Source organism: Centruroides sculpturatus, unplaced genomic scaffold (genome assembly GCF_000671375.1).
Source record: "Centruroides sculpturatus isolate CEXI.00-Female unplaced genomic scaffold, Cexi_2.0 scaffold2185, whole genome shotgun sequence".
NCBI lineage: Eukaryota > Metazoa > Arthropoda > Arachnida > Scorpiones > Buthidae > Centruroides > Centruroides sculpturatus.
This window is the reverse complement of record NW_019389551.1, coordinates 42,552-59,597: the sequence shown is the minus strand read 5'-3', so window position 1 is coordinate 59,597 and position 17,046 is coordinate 42,552. Positions and strand designations below refer to the sequence as shown.

General features: G+C 33.4%; 1 protein-coding gene across 1 annotated transcript; it reads left to right on the top strand.

The window, feature by feature from the left end:
- The first annotated feature begins 6,975 nt into the window (after positions 1–6,975).
- LOC111617307 (adipocyte plasma membrane-associated protein-like) lies at positions 6,976–8,835 on the top strand. Its single transcript, XM_023358617.1, has 4 exons — positions 6,976–7,045; positions 7,440–7,553; positions 7,636–7,811; positions 8,553–8,835. The coding sequence occupies exons 1-4, from the start codon at positions 6,976–6,978 to the stop codon at positions 8,742–8,744; spliced, it is 552 nt and encodes a 183-aa protein (XP_023214385.1). The 3' UTR covers positions 8,745–8,835.
- Positions 8,836–17,046: the final 8,211 nt, after the last annotated feature.

Sequence of the window (17,046 nt, the reverse complement as noted above, 5' to 3'; positions counted from 1 at the left end):
TTTTAATAGGGTACTGTACGTCAAGAGAGTGTACGCTAAGAAGAAATTTTTCGAAAAATCCCCCCCACACGAGAGAAGTGTTATACATTTATAATGGATACATTTTGAGCCACAACAACGCGTGGCGGGGTCTGCTAGTTGAATAGTAACTGCATTTTGAAAGTTGAAGAAGAGGTTTTGGGAAAAACTTCAAAGAGATCGCCAGAAGGAAAGGAATTTTGGTGGTGGAATGCTGATGTACAGTACAATCCGCAGTTAACCCTTTCCCCTCCCCGCAAAAGGATTTTTCCAAAATTTTCAAAAATTCCTTCTTAGTGTGCATTCCAATGACGTACCCTAACTGTGTATCAAATTTCAACTTTTAATTTCTAACTCTTTGGGTTCTGCGCTTATCATCAACTCATCTTGATTATATGATGCAATTTCATAACAGATAGCGCCACAAAGAACTTTAAACTCCGAGCTAGTAACAGTTTTGTAAACTGATATGATAAAAATATCCATTGAATTTTATAATTTAAGAAAAGTACTCCTTTTAAGCCTTTATTATCGTTAAAATTTTATATTGCAGCATAATTAAAACTTATCTTAACTTCCTGTTCGAATACCAGGAAAGTCGAGCGAAAGTCGTTTGATTCCTTCAGTGGTTTTCACAATATCCTGAGAAGTGGCAGAAAACTTCTATAAATATCGTTAGATTTCCAGACACCTAAGAATTTACTTAAACTTTAAACGAATGGCTGGGTTTGGGGAATCTTGTAGTATCCTAGAAACCTATTGCAATAACCTGGGATGATCGTAAAGTCACTCCACACTTCTTCAATAACCCATACAATGTAGGTGCGCAGTAACTTTTCCATTACTTCAGTGGTTTCGAGCCACCGCGGGACGTCACAACAAACTTTTAGAAGTGACACAAGATTCCCAGAAATTCAATAATTTATTTAAACTTTAAATGAATTATATACAGTATACCACAGACACAATAAGGATTCTGACTTTATTCAAATTATACTGGATTACCCTGTAGTTTATCAAATTTATGAGACAAAATTCATTGGTACTGTGATACTATAATTATTTTAATGTTTTCTTCTAGTTATCGATAGAAAGCTATTTCGATAGAAGTCACGGAATGATTGTGGAATTTGATGAAGATGGAAAAATAATTAATTCTCTTCACTCACCAGATGGGAAAAGCTCGTTATTTTCTGAAGTACTAGAGTATAATGGATATTTATACGTTGGATCGTACGTAAATCCGGTTATAATTAAAGTAAAACAGACATAATATTATTCGAAGGTGATGAATGTCATCCAGTTTGTTATACCGTAAAATCATTGTTAGAAAATAAAATTGTTTTTAAATTTTTCCAATATTAGGTCGTGGTTGCTTGCTTTTCTCTTTACAATATGTATTTTCTTAGCATAAGTTTGCCGTTGAGAACAGATCACACAGGTACAATTTTAGTGGAAAAAGGCTGATTTATTGATAGGAAAGGATATGCATTTCGGGCTTAATACTCCTCTTCAGTCCTATTATAACAGATTTATCGGCAAAAATTATTACAGATCTACATATTTACAAAATGTATTGAAATATTTAGGATACGCGTATAAAGGTTTACACAATTAAATTTAATTACCTGAGATTATAGTGAAGATTAGGATAACACAACTCGTGAGAAGACACGGGTGAAAAAAGCAAGAAAAGTGGAGCTAAAAAAATTTTGGCTCCGATTTTCCAATATTGTCTACATTTTATTTCGTATATTTAATTTTTTTTTATTTTACTTAAATTAGTATTAAAAATTACTGTAAAATTCTTAGCTGAGTGTTCCTATTATTTACGAATGTCTTAATGAGCTACGGGTAATCAAAATTTATGTATATATACAGTACTCTAATTAACAATGTTTTTCCTACGGTTCTCAATAGTTCTAGAAAAAAGAAATTCTAAACTTATTAACTAACGCTACGTCACTTAGGCACTTAAATCGTCCCAATTGCTGCAGCTTCATCAGAATCAACATTTGAATCGCCTAAAAATCAAGTAAATAAAATCTGCATGCAAATTAATTTAATAAAAATTATTATATTTGCGGCTATTGACAAAGATCGTGAGCAACAAATGATGTGGAGTATTTTTGGATGAAGGGATTTAAGAATTTCACCAGAATGTAGGAGGCGCGGTCCGTGATGAAAAGAAATCTGTTCACAGTTTTTGCACGTCATAAGATTCTCGATAGGGGAAAATATTTACTACAGATAATAGCCACATAAAAGGCTGAAAAGTATCAAATGCAAAACAGAGAGTTCGAGATCAAGTTTCCTACTATTATGTTAACAGTGGATCTCCCGCAAAGATCTGCAGTGTCATCCACAGAAAGCCGAAAACAAAATTCTCCTAAATTTAACCTTACACTCTCCAGTTCCAAGAATAACAGCGAAGATGGCAGTTACTACGAAAAAGTTTAATTTACAAATAAACTCTGCAGTATGTCGGCTCCAAGTAGTATTTTCGTTGATTAGCTTCGCTTGGAACATTATCATTTGTTTACGAGTATTTCTGCAAAAATACCCTAAAAGCCGCGCTGTTTGATTTATTAAAAGGAATATTTGCAGCTAGCAAAGCATTACCCATATTTTTTGAGAACTCATTCAGCGTGTTGTTATCAGTTTCCATTTTGCACAAAAATGGTTGGAGAGAAGGTTTTCCGTATAATGTTTGTTCTCTGTGCCTCTAATGTGCAATTAAGTGTTATTTTTCACATTTCACCTATAATAAAAAGTGTTTTATAACGTTAGTGGGGGAAGTTACCATAGCTAAGCAATATATCATAATATGTGAAAAAGCTTCGAAAACATTGCAGGATATTTGTCAGACATTTGTTTAACTGTGCTTCATCGGAAAACGCTATATTTTTACTGATAAGATAATAAGCAACTAAAATTTCCTATCTTTCGTAAGTAGCCCAACACAAGGGTAAGAAGCCAGTTGTATGGAATAGTAAGCAGTCAACAATGAATAATATTTTATAGTGTTACATGATGCACAGTAATTAATGCCAAGTCTACCAACTTTAAGACATTACTAAAAGCATATTTCACAGCGCTTTATTAAACCCTCTGCCATTACATTTGCATTTTCCGTAAACTTCAGAATGCAAATAAACGGCATATAAATGTTTTCACACGCACTTTCTATAGCAATCCTCGCCGGCTCTAAAAACTTTATGAAATCATTTTTACGTACCATGCATTCAATTCAATTATATATACACCGAATACATTGTGGCATCGTACCCAAACGTCATAGAAAGATGTCATCATTGCTGTGTACTCCTCAAACTGGCTCATTAGAAACAAGGTCCTACCATTCTTCGTTATTCGAGCCAGCGTAAAAGTACGATGGATGTTAACCACGATTTTTTAAAATCTTTTAAATTAATTTTTAAATTTTTATAAAACGTATATATAAATAATTGCTGCAAAACGCTTTTTTAAGTGAACACAAAACATACCTTCCTTCTTGAGTGTATACACGGGTGATCTAATGGTCAGTTTAGCGTCATAAAGACTAAACTACCATCCCATTCGTGTACCCTATTAATTAATTTGTAAAAATTCTTGTTTAATACGGAAGAAATCTAGCAACGAGTGACGTAACTTTACCGCCCAACACATTTAAAATAGTGTGTGATGTCATCTGTCACGATATGTTATTTTTAAAATGTTTATGTTATTAATTATTTTAAAATGTCAAAGAGCTTAATTTTGAGGTTAGAGACGAGTTTTATAAAATTGTAAATTCTTGTAACGAGTAAAATCATTAAGTCCGACCTACACACGAGATACGGCACTTTACCCCGATCTATCTCCCCACCCCTCGACATTTATCCTCCAAAATGTACTGGCATCAATACTCTTAATACAGAGTCTCCTCGCAAAATTTCAGGAATTTTCGACAAAAGGCACCGGAGTAATAAGAATGTTCTAGCTTACAGTAATGCATATAATAAGAAATAAATACACTGTTTAAAATATATACATAATACATTTATAATATTTTAAATACTGGTATAATTTCTATAAATGTCTGATATATATAATTTAAAAAGTGTATTAATCCATTACATGCATTACTTTAAGCTAGGACACTCATATATTAATATATCTGTATATAGCCTGATTGGTACGAAGGTCACGATATAGTGATAAATTGACACTTTTATCATATCTTAACGGTAGATTATATCTGAATTTAATCAAATCTACTTATTATATAAGAATATCAGTAAGTTATATAAATCACGTTCTAATTAATATCTATCAATATATGAAGAAATATTATAAAATTAGATGCCGTTATCACCATTGTAATTCTTGAAATTGCATTTTATTTTCTTATATAAATCATGAGTCCAAATTCTTTTAAGTTGGAGCTTTTATAGATTTATAAATGTATTTTTCTCTGTAAAGATCGTATAATTAACTACTCAATCACTACTTTTAGTTGCATTGTAGTACGAAACACAATATCGTGTATAAAGTGTACGGGTGAAAAATAAACACTGTTTGATAAGCTTTCTTAACTTTTGCTAAACGAAGATGTCGATAATATGTCCTGTTAACAAAATAAGTCCGAGTAGACATTTTAAATACTATACTCTATTGTACAGTACATTGTTTACTAATTTTATAAATTCTATATTAAAGTTGGGTGAAAAATTAAATGATCCAATCGCCGCCGAAGTATTTACTCTGGAGTTGCACAATCGCTTCGCCCTTCTTCGAGAGATGACAGATGTAGATCTCTGGAAAACCTGAGACATTACCACGAATTGCACCCAAAACATCATTGGAAGACGTCGAGGAAGACAAAGGATCAGTGGATCCAAGATCACTCGTGGAAGTTGATTGATGAGAGGAAAGACGCAAAACTTAAAAGGGACCAGGCTAAAATAATGGCTGAAATGGAGGAAGAAAGCCAAAGATACACCGAGTTGGATAGACGTGTAAATAAAAGCTATCGGAAAGACAAGAAGGAATCGTTAGAACGAAAGGGAGCTGAAGCATTCAGGCGTCCGACCAGAATGATCCCAAGACCTTGTGCCGCATAGTCAATGAACTGATTGGGATGAGGAGTAACTCCAACGTTCCAATAAAAGAAAAAAAACGGGAAGCTTCTGATCGCTCAAGATGAGCAAAACGAGGTGGATGAAACATTTTCAGAATACATTTAATTAATCGGAACCGACCATCGTTTACGATTTCGTTATTAAGGACACACAGGATGAGCTTTGGGTTCACACTGGTGATATTACCCTTGAGGAAGTGGAGCTTTCGATTAAGAGCCTGAAGAATAGTAAGGCAGCCAGTTTGGACGAAATTTGGACTGAGATTTTGAAGCATGGAGGGCACTTGTGTTGGAAAAGCTAACGTCACTGTTTAACAGGTGCCAGCAATGTGGGGAGTTCCAGAGAATTGAAGAAGGGGCTCTATAGTCAGAATTCCTAAGAGAGGAGATATCTCCGAGTGTACTAACTGGCGAGGTATCACCCTCCTTTCTGTGCCTGGAAAGGCATTTTGTGTGGACCTACTTCGACGCCTGCGGATTGCTCTCTATCAGCGCTTGTGGGAGGAGCAAGCTGGGTTTCACTGCGGAAGATCGTGCAGCGAGCAGATCTTTCCTTCGAAATATCTTCGAACAATGCGTTGAGTATCGACACCCATCGGCCATCAATTTCATTGATTCAAGAAGGCTTTTGACAGTGTTCACCGCGAGTCCCTGTGGCGGATCCTGCGATTATATGATATAACGACAAACTTTGTCACCATTTTCAAGGCCTTATACTTGCATTCGAGTTGTTGCGTCAAGACTGAAGATGGTCATACGGACTTCTTTAAAATTACAACAGAGTCAGGCAGGATTGTGTCCTGTTCCCTTTCCTCTTCCTTATCGCCCTTGATTATGTCACGCGGCGGGCAGAAGAGTCCGGTGCGCGCATTGAGAACAGCATGAGCAGAATCGTCTTGGAGATTTGGTTTTTGCTGACGATATTGCCCTATTAGAGGAAAGCGAATCAATGTTACAGCAAGCCACGGCCGCATTGGGTCGGGAGGCATACGAAATTGATCTCAGGATAAACGCTGTGAAGTCGAAAATTATGCATGTATGTAACAATGCCCAAACACGGGGAGTTATTGTCAGAGCACAATGATTGGAAGAGTTAAAGTGATTTACCTATTTCGGGGGCCCACCAGTGACCAAGTGGTTCCGTTCCCTGAACACTGAGAGTTCGGTCGTACGTTCGCGCCTCGCCAGGGAGGGTGGCAACGTGGAGTTTTCCGCATTTTCTCCACGTCTGTAATGCCTGAATAGGAGCCAGTTATCCTTTAAAAGATTTCTCGGAAAGCATCCTCCCCTAGGCAGATCGCCCAAGTGTTGCGTTGCCGTAACTTAACAACAGCAACAATCTACTTGGATAGTGGAATTTCCCAAAATAGCGACGCAGAATGAACGTGAAGTGCCCGCATCGGAAAAGCGGAGACCATTTTCTGGCAGATGAACAAGATCTGGTCCACACCATCCATCTCATTAAGAACCAAATTCCGCCTGTTCACCTCCATCGTGATTCCGATAGCTATTTATGCTAGTGAGTCCTGGAACACATCGGGAAATATCAATAGAAAGCTCGATGTCTTTCAACGGCGATATCTACGACGAATCCTGAATATCCGATATTTAGATCATATCACCAATTAAGAGGTTCTTCGAAGGAGTCGGATGTGCAAACTTCATAGCATTGTCGCCCGTAGAAGAGTCCGACTGGCCGGCCACATTTTTCGTATGGAGAAGAATAGGATCCCTAAGACAGCCATGAAATGAATTCCGCTGGTTCCAAACGACCACGAGGACGCCCCAGGAATACTTGGCGTAAAACTTTTCTTCAAGACTTGAAGAAGCTCAATATGACGTGGGAGGAAGCTGAAGCCCTCGCCCATGATCGAAATCGATGGAAGATACTTGTTGCCCGTTATGGTACTTAACATTGGAGGAACTACTACTACTACTACATTAGTTTCCTGAAAGTTTCTTCTTGGTCAACGATAACGGCGGTAATCTCGATGACACGCTTCGAGCAAGAATAAAGGCTCATCCATCCAGAAAAGAAGGATTAAGTACACATCGCTAATTCAATGTTGCACACAAGAACATAACTGTTGTATGTTTTTGTGTATAACATTGAATTACTGATGTGCATTTAATCTTCCCTTTCTGAATAATTCTCTTTTCATCAACAAGATCGAGAAACCTTTATTCTAAAGATATCCAATAATTCAATTGAAATGCTTCGGTTTTCATATAATAATTATGCATTCATATAATTAACTGATACATCTACTTGATAATAAATTTACATATTTTTTAACAGAGAAACAGAAAGCAATACCTTGCAGTCGTCCTTTAGGTTTAAGGTTCGATGCCAAAGGTACCTTATACGTAGCCGATGCTCAATTAGGACTTCTACAAGTTGATATTAAGAAAGGTATGGAACACTTACATTCGTTATTATTATTATTATATTATTCACATACAACTATTACAATACTGTTGATTTAACTGTATAGGAACAGTCACAACTCTCGTGAGCACTGGCGAAAAGGTAGAAGGAAAGGAACTAATGATTCCAGATGATGTAGATGTGGATGAAAACGGTGTTATATACTTTAGTCACGTGTCCACTAAATGGAAATGCGACACTTTCTTTTATAGCATGCTAGAACACGAAAATACTGGCAGGTATAATTAAAGTTTCGTTACGACAATACGTTGTTTACTACAGTGGTACCTCAGGTTACGAACGCCCCAGCATACGAAATTTTCAGGATACGACATGAAATTCGAACATATTTTTGCTCCACGATACGAACAAAAACTCACCATACGACGTTACATTAGTTCGCATTTTTCATTTGTTTTTCTTACTACAGTTATTTTTTTNAATTTTATATTGCAGCATAATTAAAACTTATCTTAACTTCCTGTTCGAATACCAGGAAAGTCGAGCGAAAGTCGTTTGATTCCTTCAGTGGTTTTCACAATATCCTGAGAAGTGGCAGAAAACTTCTATAAATATCGTTAGATTTCCAGACACCTAAGAATTTACTTAAACTTTAAACGAATGGCTGGGTTTGGGGAATCTTGTAGTATCCTAGAAACCTATTGCAATAACCTGGGATGATCGTAAAGTCACTCCACACTTCTTCAATAACCCATACAATGTAGGTGCGCAGTAACTTTTCCATTACTTCAGTGGTTTCGAGCCACCGCGGGACGTCACAACAAACTTTTAGAAGTGACACAAGATTCCCAGAAATTCAATAATTTATTTAAACTTTAAATGAATTATATACAGTATACCACAGACACAATAAGGATTCTGACTTTATTCAAATTATACTGGATTACCCTGTAGTTTATCAAATTTATGAGACAAAATTCATTGGTACTGTGATACTATAATTATTTTAATGTTTTCTTCTAGTTATCGATAGAAAGCTATTTCGATAGAAGTCACGGAATGATTGTGGAATTTGATGAAGATGGAAAAATAATTAATTCTCTTCACTCACCAGATGGGAAAAGCTCGTTATTTTCTGAAGTACTAGAGTATAATGGATATTTATACGTTGGATCGTACGTAAATCCGGTTATAATTAAAGTAAAACAGACATAATATTATTCGAAGGTGATGAATGTCATCCAGTTTGTTATACCGTAAAATCATTGTTAGAAAATAAAATTGTTTTTAAATTTTTCCAATATTAGGTCGTGGTTGCTTGCTTTTCTCTTTACAATATGTATTTTCTTAGCATAAGTTTGCCGTTGAGAACAGATCACACAGGTACAATTTTAGTGGAAAAAGGCTGATTTATTGATAGGAAAGGATATGCATTTCGGGCTTAATACTCCTCTTCAGTCCTATTATAACAGATTTATCGGCAAAAATTATTACAGATCTACATATTTACAAAATGTATTGAAATATTTAGGATACGCGTATAAAGGTTTACACAATTAAATTTAATTACCTGAGATTATAGTGAAGATTAGGATAACACAACTCGTGAGAAGACACGGGTGAAAAAAGCAAGAAAAGTGGAGCTAAAAAAATTTTGGCTCCGATTTTCCAATATTGTCTACATTTTATTTCGTATATTTAATTTTTTTTTATTTTACTTAAATTAGTATTAAAAATTACTGTAAAATTCTTAGCTGAGTGTTCCTATTATTTACGAATGTCTTAATGAGCTACGGGTAATCAAAATTTATGTATATATACAGTACTCTAATTAACAATGTTTTTCCTACGGTTCTCAATAGTTCTAGAAAAAAGAAATTCTAAACTTATTAACTAACGCTACGTCACTTAGGCACTTAAATCGTCCCAATTGCTGCAGCTTCATCAGAATCAACATTTGAATCGCCTAAAAATCAAGTAAATAAAATCTGCATGCAAATTAATTTAATAAAAATTATTATATTTGCGGCTATTGACAAAGATCGTGAGCAACAAATGATGTGGAGTATTTTTGGATGAAGGGATTTAAGAATTTCACCAGAATGTAGGAGGCGCGGTCCGTGATGAAAAGAAATCTGTTCACAGTTTTTGCACGTCATAAGATTCTCGATAGGGGAAAATATTTACTACAGATAATAGCCACATAAAAGGCTGAAAAGTATCAAATGCAAAACAGAGAGTTCGAGATCAAGTTTCCTACTATTATGTTAACAGTGGATCTCCCGCAAAGATCTGCAGTGTCATCCACAGAAAGCCGAAAACAAAATTCTCCTAAATTTAACCTTACACTCTCCAGTTCCAAGAATAACAGCGAAGATGGCAGTTACTACGAAAAAGTTTAATTTACAAATAAACTCTGCAGTATGTCGGCTCCAAGTAGTATTTTCGTTGATTAGCTTCGCTTGGAACATTATCATTTGTTTACGAGTATTTCTGCAAAAATACCCTAAAAGCCGCGCTGTTTGATTTATTAAAAGGAATATTTGCAGCTAGCAAAGCATTACCCATATTTTTTGAGAACTCATTCAGCGTGTTGTTATCAGTTTCCATTTTGCACAAAAATGGTTGGAGAGAAGGTTTTCCGTATAATGTTTGTTCTCTGTGCCTCTAATGTGCAATTAAGTGTTATTTTTCACATTTCACCTATAATAAAAAGTGTTTTATAACGTTAGTGGGGGAAGTTACCATAGCTAAGCAATATATCATAATATGTGAAAAAGCTTCGAAAACATTGCAGGATATTTGTCAGACATTTGTTTAACTGTGCTTCATCGGAAAACGCTATATTTTTACTGATAAGATAATAAGCAACTAAAATTTCCTATCTTTCGTAAGTAGCCCAACACAAGGGTAAGAAGCCAGTTGTATGGAATAGTAAGCAGTCAACAATGAATAATATTTTATAGTGTTACATGATGCACAGTAATTAATGCCAAGTCTACCAACTTTAAGACATTACTAAAAGCATATTTCACAGCGCTTTATTAAACCCTCTGCCATTACATTTGCATTTTCCGTAAACTTCAGAATGCAAATAAACGGCATATAAATGTTTTCACACGCACTTTCTATAGCAATCCTCGCCGGCTCTAAAAACTTTATGAAATCATTTTTACGTACCATGCATTCAATTCAATTATATATACACCGAATACATTGTGGCATCGTATCCAAACGTCATAGAAAGATGTCATCATTGCTGTGTACTCCTCAAACTGGCTCATTAGAAACAAGGTCCTACCATTCTTCGTTATTCGAGCCAGCGTAAAAGTACGATGGATGTTAACCACGATTGTAAAGGAGACAACTTGTTAGATTATTTTACTTTAGCATTGTTTCTGAAGTGCCTTACATAAAAAAGTGCACACTAAAGCCTCGGTTCTACGTTTCTGAAGGGATTACGTGAAAGAATGAATAACTAGAAACTTTATAAATCGCTTATTTTTATCCAATTCTATTTAAATTTTATATTTTTTATAGTTTTAATTTGTATATTTTTTCTTATTAAACTTTATACCTATCAATTGATCGATGCAGTTTGTTAGACGGGGAATAGTCGTTTATAAAGCAGTATACTCCTCATAAATGTAAAAATAAACATTTAATAGCTATTTTATCGGAAGATATTTGCATAATTATTAATTTATACTGCTAAATTTAATGTAAGATGTGTTTACAAATGTAAATGAACATATTAAATTCCAATATTTACCTGTCATTTTTTAAATTTTTTCTTAATTCTCTTCCATTTTCATATAAAATACTTAAAGATAAATTAAGCTATAATTTAAACATAGATTTATTATATTTTTTCTGGTAATACAATTAAATTCTAATTTTAATGCAAAAAATAGTGTGCGACGAAAATACAGTCACTTCGAAAATTACAAAAAAATTATATAACTTATAAACTGAAGTCTATCCGTCACGTTCTATTTTATAAACAATTTAAAAATTGAGGTTATTAAATTTAATTTATTGTGGTTTCTCTCCGTGATGAACTTCTTATTTACTGTACACAATTTTTTGTTATATGCCCAATGTTACTGGAACCATACTTGTTGTTTCTGGATGTCATAATATGTAATTGTGGAGGAATGTACAGTAATGTTGCAATATACACAAGCAGCATTGTGCATTAATAGTTTTTCTTAACTTTTCCTCATGCACAAACAAGTAAGGTCTGAAAATTGTGTCCAATAATCCCACATCATACTATAAATTTTTACCAAAATTATTGCCTACACTTTAGTATTATAACTTCAAATGTAGCTATGAGTTTGAATGTCTTTCAAATGGAGACTTTTAAATAACGGTTCTCAAAACATTTTGTGAAGTAATTTATGATTATTGTTAAGATTTTAAGTTTTAACAATTATTTTATAAAAAAGAAAAATACTTTTTAGTTTTAAATTAAATAATAACAGTTGAAAGTTATTATTCTTTTAACTTTGTACAAAAATGTGATATTAAGACAAAATTTTGATTATAATGGCATTAACCTTTAATAAATATGGATTATTCCATTCTATTATAAGTATTGTGTCTATCTTTGCATACAAATAGCGCTTTCAGGACAATGTTTTGAGAACCAATGTTCACTATATAAAAAAAGCATTGCTAATTCAAAATACTAACATTATCTTTAGTTTACCTTATAGATTGAATGATCCAATAATATACATACAGTGGAACGAGTGTTTCGCATAACGAGCAAATGAAAGTTTTAATAAATGACTCGCTTAACGAGCGAAGTTTTGCATAACGAGTGACGAGGAGGGGAAGTCATGGATTGTGCGCATGCTCCATCATGCTATTATCTATGATTTTTTGTTTTCTGCAAATCGAATTCGCATTCCAGGTTGGTTCATTCCGTGCTAGAAGAAAAGATGACGATTCACGCTCCTTAACAACGTATATTGTATAATTTTCTTTCAATAAATGCTATACGTAAAATACAATATTTACTCGCCTATAAGACTATCTCGCATATAGGACGAGGTGTGACTTTAAAGATCGAAAATAGATTTATTAATACAATTCTAATTTTATTTCGTTTAATCAGAAATAAATTATCATCAAATGCGCGTATTAAGGCAAACAGCCACGTTTTCTTTATCACCTTTTGACTACTCGGACTCTCCCGTGACAAGAAAGGGTTTATTTTGAATGATTCAGAATATACAAATATTCGTTAAAAATACCAATTTAACAAATATGAAATAACTACATTTATAATCATTATTAAGTGACAGCAATCTTTTTAAAAGCGACATTCATCTTGACATCGATAGCACTCTGCTTTAATGGTGGCGTGAACTATACACGGTTCACAGAAATTATTGCAATAACGCATATAGGATTACCTTGGTTTTTAAAGCAGTGAAAAATGAATAAAAATCTCATCTTATACGTAAGAATATAGGTATTTGAGTATTTTTTAGGCATGGAATGCATTACTATATTTTACGTTAATTTCTATGAGAAAATTGTTTAGTTTAACGAGTGTTTCGCATTACGAGTAAGTTCTGGAACGAATTATGCTCGTTAAGCAAAGTTCCACTGTATATATATAAGTTATATATATATACATATTTGAAATAAAAAACTGTCAAACAATTATTATTGTATGACTAAATAGTTGTAAAGCTTGGAAATTTATATGCTTATGTAGCAATTCATTTGAATAACACTAAGTAACTTCCAACGTGGACTTCACATACTTTTTTGAAAAATTGTACAGTAACAGTAACAAAATTTCTTAATTGTAGAAAAATTATAATTAAAAGTAATTGTAATTATAGTGAAACTGTAATTAAAGAGTGCTTTTAATATTTGAAAGTCTTTGTTATAACGGCATTATATTCTGTAATCGGCAAGTTACTGACGATTATAAATTGTTGTATACCTGTACTGTCACGAAATTTTTTTGAGTTCATTTCCTGTAATAGTAAATTCAGCAGTGTAATTTACTAAAGCTGTATAAAGCTTCTTTATAGAGCTTGTAGTAATAAATTACTGTACTGTATCCACCTTCTTCTTTCCATGTCAGAGAAAAACCCTAACTTGGAATTTCATAAACTCAGACAACTTTCATCCCCTTTTATTCCGAGTAAGCAGGGGGTTTCTTGTAGTTTAAAATTTAATAAACTTTAATTATTCTATAAAGAATTTCAAGGTAATAATTATAGAAACTAAGTTTAATTTTTTTTATTTTATACATATAAAATGTAAAACTAACATAAATTGTAAAATTGTTTTTTTAATATAATATATAATAAATTACAAAATTTATACTGTATATTGTATGTTTTACATATGAAATTCACAATAAATTCATAATAATTGACATATTTGAAATATTTTTATTACATTATAAAATATGTAACAATTTAATATTTTTCAATAATTTAATTAAATGTGATTGATTATATACCATAAATAAGTATTTTATAGTTAACTATATTCAAATAATGCAGATACAGAATCGAAGAATGCAGAACAGCGAGTCGAAGGTTGGAAGGGAAGTAACTGGAGTCGGGCATTCGCTAGATATGGATAAAATTTATACGAAATTAACTTTATTTCAGAGGGAACCGGATGTTACGGATAATCAGAAAAGGATAAATAACGTGGAAGAGGAAAGAGGAGATTTGATATTGTTAAATCTTTTACGGTTAATACATTAAATTTATCCCCGTTGCATTTTGTAAATATACAACGGGTTAGGAAGAGAATTGGAGATAAACCCAGACCAGTGATTTGTCAATTCAGTTCTTTTAGTGACAAATTAAAGTTTAAAATGGCAGTATTGGGGAACCGGAATCTTAATGTATTTGTGTATGATGATTTCTCAAAACGCCTAAAGGATATAAGATATAACCTAAAGGTATTTGGGAAGAAAAAAGGGAAGAAGGTGCAAGAAGTGTTCGGTTAAGTTATGATAAGTTATTGGTGAATGGAGTTTGGTGTAAATACGATGAAATATCGGCCAAGGTTGTTCCGATCTTTATAGCAACCATTAATGACTTCTGTGTTTTCTATTATGGCGTGGAATTGCGCTGGTATTGGCAACAAACCGCGATCCTTTTGCAGTTATTTATTGAAGTATGATGTATTCTTTTTATCAGAAACTTGGTTTATCAAGGGTGTGGGTATATGTTATTGGGAGGAATTAAGAAAATATCATTGTATTGTTGTTGGTGCTTTGAGAGGGGTAGACCTATGGCCGGTTGGTTGCTTTGTATTAAATCTTAATTAAAATTTATTATTATTTATAGAGATAGTTATGTTTTATTGATTAATATTCTGCTACCACTCGGGGAATTTAATGTATGTTTCGTTTATATGCAGGAACAAAGGTGGCAATAAATTTTTGAAGTATTGTCTAGGTTTGAGGTCGAGAACGAGTCGAATTGGATTTTGTTGGGTGATTTTAATGCACGGACGGGAATGCCGGGTATATACATTGTCACCAAGGCTAGAGTGAATCAGACCATTAGAGAGCAGGTCAACACAGATCTCACATCAAATAGAGTAGAGTAAAACAAATTCCTTTAAAGTTGCTGTTGCTTTGTAAGAAAAAAAATCAGGCTTTACTGGCCAATCTATATTGTTTATATTGGCATGATGCATGAACTCCTAATATCTAAACTATTGAAGCACATTTTAAGCTCAACTTCTGATTGAAATTTCTTGCTGCTCAAGTGTTCCTTTGTTGGATTTAATAGATGAAAGTCTGAAGGTGCTAAATTGAGACTGTAGGGAATGTGGAAGGACTCCTCTACTGAATGTTTCAAACTTTTTTCTGGGAAATGTGTGGCTTTGCATTTTCCTGCAGGAAAAGTGTACTTTTCGATAAGTCATTTATTGCAAATTACTGTACAGAATCCAAAACAGAGAGTGGTATTCAGTCATTATCGTGGCCTTTTGGAAAAAGTCAACACGGATAACCCCTTAGTGATCCCAAACATGCTACAACTTTGTCTACTGATGGAGTAACTTGAACTTCCCTGGTAGAGGTGGATACTTTATGCTTCCATTTCGTGCTGGATCTTTTTAATTCTGGTATGTGGTGATGCATTATGTCTCATCAAAGTGACTGTGTTCAGAAAAGGCAAGCCTTCTTTCCTATAGGTGACTGTTCTCAATTCTGAACATATGCAAACTATCAGTCAGTTGTCTCGAAACTAACCTTGTGAATATTTTATGAAAGTTTAGGTAGTCATAGACAACATTTTTTCAACATTTCCAATATCTGTGAATGCTTGTTTCATTTTTGTAAACAATTACTCTCCTATTGCTTCCGTTGAATATTGACATCAGTTGCAAGTGTGGTATCTGATCTTTCTCTTCTAGCATTATCTCAAATAAATTTGCATTCTTCGTTTAGAGGTCGCCAAACCTTTTTGATCGTCGACCCCCTACAAGTTTTCGAAACCTCACATCGACCCCCACCAAAAAGTTTCTGTTACAAGCAAAAAATGCACTTACTATTTTAATACATTTCTTTTAATTTTGCATTTTTTTCATTTATTGTATATATGTCAATAATAATTTTTGCAACTGGCAATCAATGAGATGGACAAGCTTGATCCTTAGCTCCCCCTTATCCGTAGCTTAAGCTCGATAATCAACCCCTTGATAAATTCAACAGGAGGATTTGAGTATAGTAAATCCACTCGAATTCTTCCGTTAGCAATAGATTTGAGGGGATTTCTGACAACAATGTGATTTAACACAGTTAAATCATATTTTCCATTACTAGCAGGAGATGGCATGATCTGAAATGGCACATCAGTATACTGCATTGAGTGTAATGTCACAAAACATCATCCTAGCTTTCCAAGGCTGTTGCTAACAATTTGCTTCTTTCTCAGTAGATAAGCAATATAAAAGAAAAACAATGTTAATGTTAAGTATAGTACCTACAGTTGTCTTCTGTAAGGAATATTTCGGCTTCCATTAAATGGTCATTCTACTTAATTTTTTTCTGATCTTACAGACCAGGGAATCATGTATAGTATAACTGATTAATATTCTGATCTATGAAACCAGTTATTGATATTCTATTATTTCAATCTGTACATCATTAATGTAATGTTTCAATTATAAATGTTTCAATTTGTTAAAAAACTGTGTTTTGTTTTAATGCCAATAGGATTTTTTTTTTTTTTGTTAATTTCTATATAAGATTACTTTTATTGGAAAAGTAATACTTAAAATGGGATTTTATGTTTCAAATTACTTCAATTTATTAATAACTAATATTTAACGTATATGTTACCAAAATTTAACTTTTTGACGACACTGTATGTGTGTATCAGATCTAATGAATCATTTTAAGGTAAAAATCTTGAATTATTATGCTGTAAGTAAAATGAAATTTTTACCTGTTTGTCATTCCAAAACTTCATATAAATAACTAGCTTACCCGTCGCGCATTGCTGCGATCTTA